General features: G+C 37.6%; 1 protein-coding gene across 1 annotated transcript in view; it reads left to right on the top strand.

Moving 5' to 3' along the window:
* The first annotated feature begins 165 nt into the window (after window positions 1-165).
* The window catches only part of LOC111155275 (B-cell receptor associated protein 29), a 48,142-nt gene continuing 33,215 nt past the window's right edge, over window positions 166-15,092 (top strand). Inside the window, exons 1-5 of the mRNA XM_022515402.1 lie at window positions 166-240; window positions 727-833; window positions 4,570-4,670; window positions 9,366-9,516; window positions 10,753-10,888. Coding sequence (XP_022371110.1) covers window positions 742-833; window positions 4,570-4,670; window positions 9,366-9,516; window positions 10,753-10,888 — 480 coding nt within the window. The 5' untranslated portion in view covers window positions 166-240; window positions 727-741. The remainder of the gene's footprint in view (window positions 241-726; window positions 834-4,569; window positions 4,671-9,365; window positions 9,517-10,752; window positions 10,889-15,092) is intronic.

Raw genomic sequence — 15,092 nt, 5'->3', positions numbered from 1 at the left:
AAAACAATTATTGCTAATCGTCCTCCTCACGCCGCCAGCGACCTCGGCGGGCTAGCGCCCCGCGGTTCCGGTTTGGGAGCTGGCGGGGGCGGGAAGGGGGGTGGGGCACTCTCCTCCAACCACCCCCCCCCACACACACACCGCTCCCCTCCCCGCCCCCCTCGCCCTGCCGCGGCGTCTGACGTCCCGCGCGTCGGTTCGCGCGGAGCAACGCGGGGAGCCAGGCCGGCCGCAGGCGGGGTAAGGCCGGACGGGTTCCCGGGAGCGGCGGGCCCCGGGCGGGAATGAGCACCAGGCCGCGCGGGGCGGCGGAGTCGCGCCTCTCCCTCTGCGGTGGAAGCTCGGGAGCTGGCCCAGCCCGCGGCGCGTTCGCGGAGTGGGAGGGCCCCTGGGCGCGGGCGTTAGCGGAAGGTAGCGTTAGGCTCCTTCGCCGCGGTTGGGGGCCCGGCAAGCACGTCCTCGGTGCCGCGCAGGCCGCCTCGGCGGTGCCGCGCAGGCCGCCTCGGCGGTTCCGCAGGGCTCGCTCCGCAGGTGGAGACGCGGGCCTCCGGGCCCACCCTTGACCCCCGCCCCGGCCCTCCCGCCGGGAGTTCAGGCCGGGTACCTCGGGTGAGAGGAAGGTCCGACCCCCGTCAGTCCCCTGGACGAAAACATTGCGCCCCAGGGTCCTTAACCAAGTGGGTCTTTGAAAGGCGGCAAAGTAAACTTAAGCTTTTCTCTATTTAGGTGTGAAGAGAAAAAATGACACTCCAGTGGGTGGCAGTTGCAACCTTTCTTTATGCTGAAATAGGACTTATTTTAATCTTCTGCCTGCCTTTTATTCCTCCTCAGAGGTAGGAAACCTCCAAATCTTTACAATAAGTATACGTTTCAGTAAGCACAGGAAGCATGATTAGCTCCTTATACTGTTTAGTGTGATACGGAAAAGGTTTTCTTAAGATTAAAAAGTTTTGAAAGCTGATTATTTAAAAAGTGCTGTTTAAACTCACCAACTTTAGGAACTGTCTAATAATATTAAAGAAATCACTTTATATAAAACATTTTATTGTGTGTACAAACGCATTAGCCGTTTCCCTCACTTCTAAAAGGAAAAGGACCGCCCTTTTGGTTCTGTTGATTACAAATATGATAAAGCGTTGGTTGTACTTATAATACATGTCGTCATCAAACTTAACCTTGTTTATTGCCCTGAATTGGAACAGTGAACTAAAAAAAGGGAAATGGATAAATGAGGTTAGCAGCACGCATGGGTACAGAAATGTTTCATTGAGGGAGTGGAACAATGTAGGAGAAGTTAAACCAGTAAATGATTCTTAGTGTTCTTATGTAGCCCAAAGATAGTTTCATTAATGTTTACTGGCAATTTACTACTTTTTTCCATACACAGAATTAATATGTACTGAAAGTGCTGAATATGGAAAGTACCACAACCATACATTAGCGTTAATTCCTTAGTAAAGACCTTCAAAGGTCTTTAAGTACAGTACTGAGCATTTAAATTGAAGCCTTGGCTCACTTTGCTCCTATAATAATCCTCATATGGCTTGGTTTGAGGGCTGTGGGGGGTGGCAGTTAGTGTAGTGGACACACAATGTAGCATTAGTTTCAGGTGTACAACCTAGTGATTCAACTTCTCTGTGGTTATACCATACTCACCACAAGTGTAGCTACCATCTGGGGAGTTAGTTTTAGATCCAGAAAGTTGATAATATGAATGGTGAAATGCACTTTTAATAAAAATGTTGCAACACCTTTGTTCATGCTCATGACATAAAAGAAAATCTTTCATAAATGAGATCATAGAGATAAATTCAGTGAGATCGCATGACTGGAAAAGATTTATGAAAGTTTTTACTTTGGCTCAGGGTCCATGTGGTCTTTACACCTCTTAACTTGCTTCTTACCTACCTGCATTGCTACTCACTTCTGTCCTTGTCTATCAGCTATGCCATCACTTCTTTCTTCCTTACTAAAGAAAAAAAATTGAATCATGCCGTAAGAAGGAGCATTAGACATCATTTTTTTCCAACCCACTCATTCAGTAGTCTGAGTAGTCTAAGGTCATCTAGCTGATCCATGGCAAACTCCAGACAAGAATCTGTCTTTCAGCCTTGTGCTTTTTCTACGCTGCTGCTTATCCTGTTTGTTTGTTTCAAATCTCTGTAATGCCCTGTTAGCTTTTTGGTAGTAGTTCCAACAAGAGAGTCCTGTATTCAAGAAAAGGAATGATGTTATTTATAAACATCTGATTTATAAATAAGGCCTAAGAATTTGCAAACATATACACACACACACGTGTGTGTGTGTGTGTGTGTGTGTGTGTGTGTGTAGTCAATATTTTCTGCGTGAAAATGGTCCATAGATTATGGATCTTTTTCTTCCTACCAAATATAATTTTTTTCTTATACAAGTAGCTCTTTGATAGATACGTATATAAATACACAAATTATATATAGGCTCATGTACAAATATACATAAGAAAATGTGTGTGTATATATATATCTATATAAAAATGTGTATGTTTATGTATATACAGAAACGAAAACAATTCATTTATAATTTGTCCTTATTGTGTGTAAGGAAATTATACTCCAAGTATACTACTCGTATATATACTTTTAATCTTTTATATACGGATCACCATATTGTCAACGAAAAGGCTTCAATGGTTATTTAAGTTGACTATTACTCACATAACCCATTGGTTAAAGACACATAGTTACAAGTCTGGCTGCCTGGGTGTATGTCCCAACTTTGCGTGTTACTGTATGACGGTGGGCAAATTATTTACCATCTCTGGTCGGTTTCCTCATCTATAAAATACAGTTAATACTAGTACCAACCTCATATAGTGATTGTGGTGATTAAATGAGCTAAAATTTGTAAAAGTGCTTAGAACCATAGTATTGTAATGACTGAATATATAACAGCTATTATCATTTCCTCCTTGAATTGAGTATTACTAGAAACTGCTAGTTCTCTTCTGTAGGAAGTCTTTTTTGTGTTTCCTTTTATACTGGCCCTTAAAATGTGAATTTGCATTGGGACATGGAGAAGGTATTGCCAGTTATGTTCTCTTGCTAGAAATATAAAAATTTTCATAATGAAAAATTTGAATAGCGTCTCTGGACTTGGGGGCATAGAGGCATCTGTATCAGTCTCCCTCCCCTCATCAACTTCAAGTTGTTACTTAGGGCTGTTTTCCAAACTTATTAGTTAATAATTTGTTGTAGTCTTAAAGTAAAACATTTTAAAGTTGTGTTTGAAGTTTTATTAGGTGCTTATTACTTTTATGTCTCCTCGAATCTGTTATTCATTTAAAATGCCCTTGTAGGGGTGCCTGGGTGGCTCAGTGGGTTAAAGCCTGGGCCTTCGACTCAGGTCATGATCCCAGTGTCCTGGGATTGAGCCCCACATCTGGCTCTCTGCCCAGCAGGGAGCCTGCTTCCCTTCCTCTCTCTCTGCCTGCCTCTCTGCCTGCTTGTGATCTCTGTGTCAAATAAATAAATACAATCTTTAAAATAAAATAAAATGCCCTTGTAAGAAATGAGTACGTAAATAAATAAATATTAAAATATATAAAATAAAATGCCCTTGTACTGGGATACCTGGATGGCTCAGTCAGTTAAGTGTCCGACTCTGGATTTCAGCTCAGGTCAGGATCTCAGGGTCTTTAGATTGAACCCCACATTGGGCTCCACACTGGGTGTGGAGACTGCTTTGCCCTCTTGCCCACCCCCTGTTCACACGCATGTGTGTTCACACACTCTCTCTCTAAACAAATAAATAAATAAAATAAAATGCCCTTGTACAAAATTTGTTACCTTTCCAGTTGTGTAGTGGATTTCTTTGTCATTCTTTGTCATTTGTAATCCATACTTTCTTACCTCTGTTTCTGTGCTTATGCTGTTTAAACCTTCTAGACTATTTTTTCCCCATTTCGTTTCCTCTATGTTCACATCTTGATCTAGGTAATAATTACATGAGTATATACATACATAAAAATTTGTCAACCTATTAAGATTTTTGTACCTCATGTATGTAATGTCTCAGTGATTTTTTAATTCCTTTGTTGTAAAAAAGAAAAATTCTTTTACTTGGAGTAGATGTTAGAAGTGTATTATGTAAAAATATATAGTGCAGAGTTGGACTCCCTTTCCTGAAATGTTGGTGATTATTACACTAATAGGTCTTTGTTATTTCTGAGTTATTACCCAGATTAGCAAAAAGATGTAAAGTGATAACTTCTATCAGCGATATAACACATTACTATAAGAATTCATGTATCTTTACTTTGAAAGTTATTTTTTGTTGTAGAATGTCTAAACCAAGACAGAAGATAATGTCAGATTATCATTCAACTTGAAAGAGTTGTTATTTCATGAGACATCTTATGTCATCTCAGAAAATTGCTATTTCTCTGATATGACATAAAAAATTAAATTTCTATAATTCTTTTCACTTACTATGCAGTTACCAAAATGTTAATTGGATATTTGCAAAGCATTTCAAAATCTTTTGATTTTTTTTTTTTTTTTTAACGCCTAAAGTAATTGTATTGCTTTACAGATGGCAGAAGATTTTTTCATTTACTGTCTGGGGTAAAATTGCAACTTTCTGGAACAAGGCTTTCCTTACTATTATAGTCCTTTTGATTGTTCTGTTTCTAGGTAAGTACTGGATTCCTCTTTTGATTAGGCTTAACTCTAGAGGCTTTTTTAATTAATGAATTCATGGGGTTTTCAATTAGGTTGATGTTGCTATTGATGTAAAGTAGGTTATACAGGACTCATCCTGGGATAACCACCACATCTACCACCGTTTTATGAGCAAATGTTTCCTATGTTCCATACCACCAGCCTCTGAAATGAATTTCTTTTTCTAAAACTGGGAACAACTGGTACGAGGAGGTATGAGTAGGCGATTGTGTCAGGATGTGTGAATGGGTTCATGCCTCATTTCAAAATGTCAGTATTTGTCTCAGGGTATGCTCTTGTTATCAAGTAAATCTCCAGCTTTGTAAGAAATAACACTAAACAACTAAAGGACAATAAGAAAAATGGATCCCAACTCTGCCACCAGCTAACTAAATGCCTTTTGGAATGGCATTTCATCTCTCTGATCTTGGTTTATCCATTTGCATGCAGAGAGAGAAAAGGCAATCACTTCTGCAGCTCCTTCTGACTCTAGTATTGTGATTTTTTTTTTTTTTTGAGTTGTCTCTACACACAACATGGGGGTCTGACTCATGACCCTAGTGAAGATTTGCACACTCTACCGACTGAGCTAGCCAGGTGCACCTGTAGTATTGTGATCTTTTAACTCTAAAATTATTACAAGAAGTTTGACTGAAAACTGCCACATATCCATAAAAAGAAGGAAAACTAGAGTACAAGGTTTTTTTGGTTACATATATCAGAAACCAACTGGAGCTCACTTGAGCAAGAAAGGGGAACTAATAATAAAATAGAGTTGTTTTAGAGCAGCTCAGGGAAGGAAGAAAGCCAAATTCCAGGAAGAGACTTGTCCTAGAAACTGAAACTGAAAACTGTGTCCTTTGCACGTCCCTGCATTACTCCATGGGTCTTCATTCATCCTTATCCCATATAGCTGTGGGCACCATATAGCTGAAAAATATCATCACTCTGGCCATATACAAGGATTAGTAGCTATTTCTGAATATCGATTCCAATTATAAGGAAAATAAATGAGCCAGCTAGTACTATGTATCCAACCTTTGTTTGGTAAGCTATGGCCAGGGGTAAGAGTCACAAAGCAGAACCATGACCTCTAGCTAGAAACTACATCCATGGGCAGAGTGGGTAATTAATTCTCAGACAATAGCGACATCATGGATGATTAATACAGGACCTTTGACCTTGGATGGTAAAGGCAGCCAGATGGGGATCTATGCTGTAAGCCTTGGTGTTTCCATCTCAGAATAGGGTAATCACACCTGCTGCACTGAGGTATTCAAAGGTTTAAATGCAGTAGTGAATGTAAAATACACAGTCCAGTGTTCTTGTGCACCAGAATGACAATGGTGTAAATTATGGAAAACCAGTAGATTACTCGTTTCCTTTTTATTTTACTTTGAAATTTATTTCATTTTTCGTGTTGGTTTTTTCTCTAATAACATAATCATTACAAGATGTTCGTGTTTCTGGAGCCAGTACTAACTGAAAGTATGTGTGTATGTGTGTTTAAAGGGGTGGGAATAGGCGGAAAGAAGCAGGAAACCCAGGAATATGTTTAGTATCAGCAGAAATGCATCCCAGGAATTTGAAAGATTCCACGAGTGACCCAAGAAAGCTGTCCCCATGTGGTTTCTAGAAAATTGACCACGTATCATACCCTGCGTGTATGGTTGGTTGCCCCTGTATCATTTTTCATTTTTCAGACATAGTTTTGCTTTCAAACAGGTGATTTTATTCCCTAGTTGGTTTTTTTATATCCATTTATCTTTATAAACTTTTTTTTTTTAATATTTATTCATTTGATAGACAGAGATCACAGGTAGGCAGAAAGGCAGTCAGGGAGAGAGGAAAGGAAGCAGGCTCCCCGCTGAGCAGAGAGCCCGACATGGGGCTCAATCCTAGGACCCTGAGATCATGACCTGAGCTGAAGGCAGAGGCTTTAACCCACTGAGCCACCCAGGCACCCCAGTAAACTTCTTTGATGTTATTGGTTAATCTTCAGCATTTCTGCATAATGAATCTAGGAATATTATTTTTATTTAAAAGCCAAAGAAGCTGAATAATAAGCATAAGGATCCTTCATATTACTATGTAGTTTACCTGGCCTGTTTAGAATAACTCATAAATACTATTGTGTTTGATTTTTTTTTTTTTAGTTGTTTCATAGTGGTTGGTATGCTCTTACTATATTATCGTGGCAATCTGAGAAATGTAAAAGAGAAAATGGACATTAAGTTCAAAAAAAATTTTTAAAGATAATTTAAAAGACTGGGGTACCTGGGAGGCTCAGTCAGTTAAGCTTTACTTCAACTCAGGTCAGGATCTCAGAGTCCTGGGTTCAAGCCCCATGTCTGCTTCTCCCTCTGCTCTTCCACCTCCTCATGCACATGCTTTATCTCTCTCAAATAAGTAAATAAAATCTTTTTTTAAAAAAGACTATTTCATATATCTCTATGCAAATAAATGTGAATACCTACATGAAATGGATTTTTTTTTAAGATTTTATTTATTTATTTGACAGAGAGAGAGATCACAAGTAGGCAGAGAGGCAGGCAGAGAGAGGGGGGAAGCAGGCTCCCCGCTGAGCATAGAGCCCGATGTGGGCCTCGATCCCAGGACCCTGAGATCATGACCTGAGCCAAAGGCAGAGGCTTAACCCACTGAGCCACCCAGGCGCCCTGAAATGGATAATTTTGTAGAGAAACATAACTTATCAGATGAATTCTAGTAGATAGAGAAAATTTAAACAGACCAATTTTCCACAGAATTACAGAAAGTTATTTAAAAAAAGAAAAAAGCTACTCCCATCAGAAAAGAATAAAACCAGATAGCTTTGCAAGAAATTCTACCACTTTGAAAAAATAGACATTACTCATGCTGCTTAAACTGTTCCAGAATTTATGAAGCTAGAAAAAACCAAACTCTCTAATTGCAAAAAAATAAATAAATAAATAAAAATAAACCAGATATAAGACTGGTAACATACACCACAGAGAAAAAATGTTCATAGCAGCATTAGTCATAATAGCCAAAAAGTAGAAACAGTCCAAATGTCTTCAAGTGACAAATGGATAAAGCAAATGCAGTATATCTGCACAATGGAATGTTACTCAGCCAAAAAAAATAATGGCTGAATAACAGCCATACCAAAAAATATGTGGTACAACACAGATGAACTTTGAAAACATGCTAAGTGAAGGAAGCCAGATGCACAAAATACACAAGTTAATGATTGCTTTTGTATAGGATGTCCAGAATAGGCAAATCCATGGAGAAAGAAAGTAGATTGGCAGTTGCTAAGAGATAGGGAAGGGGCAGAATGGGAATGGGGTTTTGAGGGGGTTGATGAAAATATTCAAAAATCAGTGGTGTTGTTCGCACAACTTTGTGAATATACTCAAAACCACTGAATTATATGCTTTAAAGGGATAAGCTTTAAGATACGTGAGTTATAACTCAACAAAGCTGCTATTAAAAATAATTAAATAGGGCCAGCTCGGTGGCTCAGTCAGTTGGGCGTCTGCCTTCAGCTCAGCTCATGATCTCAGGGTCCTGAACTTGAGTCTCCAGTTGGGCTCCCTGCTCAGCGGGGAGTCTGCTTCTCCCTTTCCCTCTGCCCCTTCCCCCTTTCGTGCTCTCTCTTACGTGCTTGCTCTCTCAAGTAAATAAATAAAATCTTTAAAAACTAAAAAAATAGTTTAACCGGCCTCAGTTTCCAACTGGAATCTCTTTCCTGTAGCAGTAACTCTTCTCTAAGTGTGCTGATGGCAACATGAAAGAAGCAGTCTGACTTGTTTGCCCCCTGCTTTTTGAGACACCTAAGGGGCAGATAAGTTACCTAGGACCTACAAGATCCAGTGACTTAAGAATGCACTAAATATGGATATGAATAAGCGGAAATCTGTTTTCCATTAGAAAGAAATAGATCCCCTGTACCTCTGAGACTTAATAGAATTGACTGCATCAGAAGTGCAGCTCTCTGAATGTTTCCAGTAGCAGATGCCATCCATGTGCCCATTGGGGGAGCATATGCCCCCATAGGCCAAATTCCATTTTAACCTATGCCAGTGGAAATCTCAGTGTAACCCAATATTTCTAAAATCTTAGTAAAGTTATATTAGTATTACTAGTATGAATTATTAATAGCATTTTAATAATAATGTTCCTTTAATATTATTACCTTAAATAACTTAATATTATTTTAATAATTACCATAACAATTTGATAGTACTGAAGGAATAATACAATAAAATGCTAGTAGAGTCAGGAAAATAGATAACCTCTTAGAATTGATGGGAATGGGAGATGACCTATATGCTACTGTCAGTAGGTTGGATTTTGCTCAACCTATTAGGGATAGAAAGAGTCAAAGATAACAGTTTGCAGTGTAGCTAGAGATGAGAGACAGTACAGTGATAATAAGTCCTAGATAAAGAGTTTTTAAAAAATCCTCTTCCAGTTAAAATTCCCACTAACATCCATTTACAGAGCATCTCTTTTGAGTACGGTGCCCTCCCAGGGATAGTAGAGGAAAAGACAAAAAGAGGGCCCATACCAAAAGTCTATTGTTTAAAAGTCCATTCAGTTGTTCTGAAACTGCTTTCCATTTTAATAATAATTTTATATTATTAAAAGCCTAAAGTGATGTTTTCTCTTTTTCTCTAATAGATGCTGTGAGAGAAGTAAGGAAATATTCCTCATCACCTGCCATTGAGAAAGGCTTAACCAGCAGACCTGGAGCCTATGAACATGCACAGATGAAACTTTTTAGGTCTCAAAGAAATCTTTACATTTCTGGATTCTCATTATTTTTTTGGCTGTAAGTTTTTAAAAAAGCACAATTTTAAAACATGATTTGTGTTTCCCTTCCTCATTTTTCCTACCTATACCATACATTTTTTTTTCTGTGCTGTTTAGTATACTGACATCTTCACAAAAGGATGCAGATGAAATACCCAAATAATAGTCATTACTGCTTGTAGGTTTGCTGGGTCCCTAAGGCCCTGCATGGTCTGGCCCCTGCTTCTCTCTGGAGCCTTGTCGCTCACTGTTCTGGGATATTCACACCACATTCCACCCACACTGAGCTTCAACTGTTCACACATTCGTTCTTGCAACAAATATTTATTGACTCGCTATTGTTTACCTGACTCCTTCCTACTTCAGATTCTTCACACCCACTTTAACCTCTACCAGAACACTCCCCTCTTTCCTGGCTACCTTTCTATTCATCCTTCAGACCCTTTCACGGAGAATTTGTTTATGACCCTCACTCCCTCCAAAGCGTGCTTCTGTGGAATGTATCTGTATATGTATGTTTTTCTGAGTATCATTCATGTTTGCAATTAAATACTGTTTTAACTCTTTCTTCCCCAACTAGAACCTAAGCTCCTTGAAGGACTTTGTCTCACTTCCTGCTGTGTCTCCAGTACCCAGCACATGCTTAACACTTAGCAATTCCGAACACTTAGCCAAGGAAATACCTGTTGAATGAATATTTGAAGATACTAATTTCTAACAATGGAAGTTACCCATAAACTGATGTGAATGAGCAGTTTTTAGGCTTGGCCAGCCTCATACAATGCTCTTTAAATAGCAAATATTAAAGTGGTAAGGGGGAAAAAAATAAAATGAACAAAACGAACTCTCTTACTGGCCCTGCCACACTGTCTAAAATTCTGTTTCTTCTCCTCCTGGCCAAACACCTGTAGGAAAAGGATGATTAAATTAACAAGTACTGCTGAACCTATTCTTCCAAGTGCTAGTCTTATAACAAAGATTCCAAAGGAACGAGATACAGGCTTGTTTTGACAGAAAGACTTAAAAAAAAAAAAGGAAAAGAGAGAAAGAGAGAAAAAGAAAGAATGAAAGAAAGAAAAGGAAAGAAAAGAAAAAAGAAAGGAAGAATATATGTATACATGTCCTCCCTAAACATTATCTTCCTCCACCTTACCCATACCTAAAAGGGAGTCATTTGACAGTGACTGTTTATCTTAAATCTGAGCTTCTAATGATTAGTTACTTATACAGTACTCCAATGCTTTTGTTTGTTTAGAGTGTTGAGACGTCTGGTTATCCTTATTACTCAGCTGGCGAAAGAACTGTCAAACAAAGGAGTACTTAAAACTCAAGCAGAAAATACTAATGAGGCTGCCAAAAAATTCATGGAAGAGAATGAAAGACTAAAACGGGTATTTAAATTTGCTTTTCAAAAATGTGTGTAAATGTTGTTAGTTTTCCCAAGGCGTATTATTTTTCAGTATCAAAAAGAGTATTTTTGTAATTTGTAAGCAAAAAGTGACCATAAGTAACAATATTGTTCTATGAAATGATTGTTTCAGAGTGTCTTATTCTCCTTTAGATTAGTTTGTTCTCCGTTTCCCTCGGTAGTAGAATGCCATTGAACCTATTTCCTATGATTGAAAGAAAAAGAGTATTCTGGGAATATGGATTTTAATTCCTTCATTACCATTAATTTTACTTTATACCTAAAGCAAACCTTTTAAGGCTCTATGTTTCCATTTTCTTTTTAGTTAAATTATTTTTTAAATAATTTTTAAGCCTGATTTTTAAATTTTTTTTGTTTTCTTTTAAATGTTTATGTAGGGAGCAGTAGAAAGTAGTTAATCCTAGACTGATGACCGCACATTATATTTAAAGTCTTTAATTTGGCTGAGTTGCTGATAGTCCTTTCTTGAGAACCGTATGCTGTAATTCCCCTGCCAATCAGGCATAGTGAGTATTAGGAACTGATGTTTTCTCTATTAAATAAAAAGAACAAGTGAGAAAATTATAGCTACAGAATTATTTTATTTTCTTCTTAAGTGTAAAATTTAGGGATAAGATGTCAGAGCTTGAGTGTCTGGTGTTCATGTTAAGCCCCATAAGTTTTGCTAATTCTACTTCTTAAAACAAAGTGTCAGTGGAACCATTCAGAAGTGAAATACATTTTCTTAAAAGCATTCCTAAAATAGTACAATAAAATGATTTTCCTATTATAAATTAATGAAATGCAAATAGTCAATTATGTATTATTCCACATTATATTTATATAAAAAGTATTGCGTTTAATAGAGAATTAAAAATACCTTAGTCTTAAAGCCTAGCCTCTTATAGAAATGAATTAGCCAATACATAATATAATAGAAGTCTTTCCAGAAACCTATTAAATAAGGCAAACCTCATTGCACAAAAAATTGTGTTTGATGCTATGGTATAATGGTCACCTATTCAGAACCCATGTTTTATTTACAATGATGTCTTCCTTATTTCCCCTACAGCAAAAAAGTAAAGCAATACCTTTTTTCATATAAAACAGCATTCAAAAATGTTTCTTTGGGGTATTATAAAATAAAGAACCACTCTATTTTTTACTTCATTTTGTTTTGTTTTGACAAGACATTGATCTATAGATGTCGTATAAATTTCCTTTTGTCATAAATTATAGCTCCTGGTATTTCTGTATTCAAAAGTCATTTCTGCTTTTTTGCAAAAAAAAAAAAAAAAGCAAAATCAGCCTCATTTTGTACCTCAGTATTACTTGTTTCATTTCTGTCCTTTCATCTTATTTCAAAATGGTGAAAGTAAAAACAAAACCCTTAAAGCTTTGATTAATACATGATGGCTAAACTCAAAAGCACCCAGCCTTGTATTTGTAAACTTATTGTGTACCTATCTTGATTTAAAATTATGCCTATCATGTTAGAGTAATGAGTTTTAATTACTAACAGAACACTGATTTTTCCTCTTATTCTTTAGTTGTTTTCCTTTTACTCATCAGCTTTAAGAAAATGGAAAGTATTTTTGTAAACTTCTGGTCCTATTATTTTTTTCAAATATACCATAATTAACATATCTAAACTCATCTTGTCCTTCAAAAAAAGCACCTTCCTCAGAACAATTTTGGCACTTTTCTTTTAGTATTGTTTTCACAACAAGTTACCCTTGCAAGGAAATTTATTTCATGACTACTGATTCTTTGATTCCTCCACAATTTCTCTCTCTCTCTCTCTCTCTCTCTTTTTTTGTTTGTTTGTTTTATTCTTCCCCTTTGATTCCATGCTGTCCTGGTTCTCTGCTTCCTATATTGGAAGGTCCCAGTCATTGGCCCCAGATCATCAGAGACCCATAGATATGCCGAGCTAAAGCTAGCACACAGTAAGGAGAAAGATCATGAGCTGAACATTAATACTGTCAGTGCCCAAAGTGTACTAACTGACCAAGAAAAGCCAAAGGTCAGAATATCAAAGATCACTTCTGTTTTGAGATATTTCATGTAGATTTTGAAATATTAGCTATGGAAACAACTCTTTATTCTCTATCAGAGACACCTTACCTAATGGAAAGCACTTTTACTGTGAGATCCAAGAGACTTAGTCCTAACTCTAATAAAAGTGATTAGCATTGTGATCTAGGGCAAGTCACCTCATATGTTCTCGGGTCAAAGGTTATAAATAATAGCTAACACTATGCCAGGTACTGCTTCAAATCCTTCACGGTAAGGTATTAACTCTTAATTCTTGCAACAACCCCATGAGGTTGGTACTGTTATTATCTGTTTTTATATATGAGGAAATGGAAGCACAGGAAGGTTAAGTGACTTGCACAGAACCATTCAACTAATTAATGACAGAACTAAGATTTGAATTCAAGCAGCCTGGCTCTAGAATCCATTCTCTTAACCACATTTTTTGGTGCCCTTTGTATGCTATCTTACAAAATGACTTGTAGATGCTGCCTGAGACCCCTGGCTGTTGGGATACTCAGTTAATGAAATAATTATGGAAGACCAATCAACTTTTAATTCAACTGCTTTAAAATAACAACAGTGATGGAGCTTTGCGTCTTACCAGTTTTGTTTTGTTTTTTTTTTTCCCGGCTGCTTGCCACTATGGTATAAGGTGGGTGGAACAGGGAACACATGCATTATTGTAGCTAGTAGCTAGCTATTGAATTTCAGTTCCAGGGCTCTTGGTCTTTCTCCAGCATCAAGTCACACATAATAAATCTGGACAAGTTTGCAGGTGCAATAATGAAAGGTTATTTACAAGACCCAACACAAATCCAACTTTTCCAAGTCAATGGCATAGTAATTCAAGCAGTCAGTATAAACATTCCTGCAACTCAGTGGTTCTCTTCCAATTTGGGTAATCAGTGGAGACTGTGTGAACTGAATTCAGTGAAGTAACAGCTGGATTATTTTGAACTTGAAGTGGGCAACAAATTTATAGAGTTAATGGGAAAAAAAACTTTTTTCTTTCTGCTCTTTTTTTTTAATTTTGAAGATAAGAGGTTCCTTAAGCTTAAGGATGTATTTTAGTGTTTGTCTCCTAAAAAAATTCTTTGCAGTCATATATTCATGAGAGCTTTAATTCCTCCTCCTAAGCTGCCTAAACTGTATTATAACAAGATAGAAGATAGTACTGTATTTGATCTTATTTTTTTTTTTTAAGATTTTATTTATTTATTTGTCAGAGAGAGAGAGAGGGAGAGAGAGCAAGCACAGGCAAACAGAATGGCAGGCAGAGGCAGAGGGAGAAGCAGGCTCCCTGATGAGCAAGGAGCCCGATATGGGACTCGATCCCAGGACGCTGGGATCATGACCTGAGCCAAAGGCAGCTGCTCAACCAACTGAGCCACCCAAGCGTCCCTGTATTTGATCTTATACTACAGTTTTTATGCTCTTGTGTCCCCCTTTCCACTAGAGTTACATGAGAGCAGAGACCATGTTTCTCTTATATTTTTTTTCCCTTATATCACCTAATTATAAAAATTTAATATATTTACATGTAGCCCATGCTCAGTAGAAATTTGTGAGTTTTGTTTATTGGATATACCAGCTTACATTAGAAAAGGAATTACCCGGCAGTAGAAATTCTTTTCTGTCACTTTGTTCAAAATTGTCCTGAGCTGTGTTTTTTATTTGACTATAGAAGCCGTCAATATCAGGTTGCTTCCACATTATTTACTCAAATAACCCCTGTCAGTGTATACATATTTTTTTTCAAACATTAGTTTAATTTGCCTTTCGTGGTTACTTAAATATCTTAAAACTTCTCTAAGATAAGTAAGTTTCTTAATTCTGTTAACAATGCTAGTTTCCTTTTAGGCCTACAGATTATGAAATTTTTACTCCATGGTATTTTTATTTTAGTCAAATATTTTACTATTCTGGTCTTAATTTTTTTTGCCCAGAAAAGATGATCTACAGGGACGCCTGGGTGGCTCAGTCAGTTAAGTGTCTGCCTTTGGTTCAGGTCATGACCCAGGGTCCTGGGGGTCAAGTCCTGCGTTAGGCTCCTTGCTCAGCAGGGAGCCTGCTTCTCCCCCTCTGCCTGCCGTTCTTCCTGCATGTGCTCTCTCTCTCTCTCTGGAAAATAAAGTCTTAAAAAAAAA

The sequence above is a fragment of the Enhydra lutris genome, unplaced genomic scaffold, assembly GCF_002288905.1.
Source record: "Enhydra lutris kenyoni isolate GAN:26980312 unplaced genomic scaffold, ASM228890v2 scaffoldscaffold40, whole genome shotgun sequence".
NCBI classification, from domain to species: domain Eukaryota; kingdom Metazoa; phylum Chordata; class Mammalia; order Carnivora; family Mustelidae; genus Enhydra; species Enhydra lutris.
This window is presented reverse-complemented; position numbering and strand designations above follow the sequence as displayed.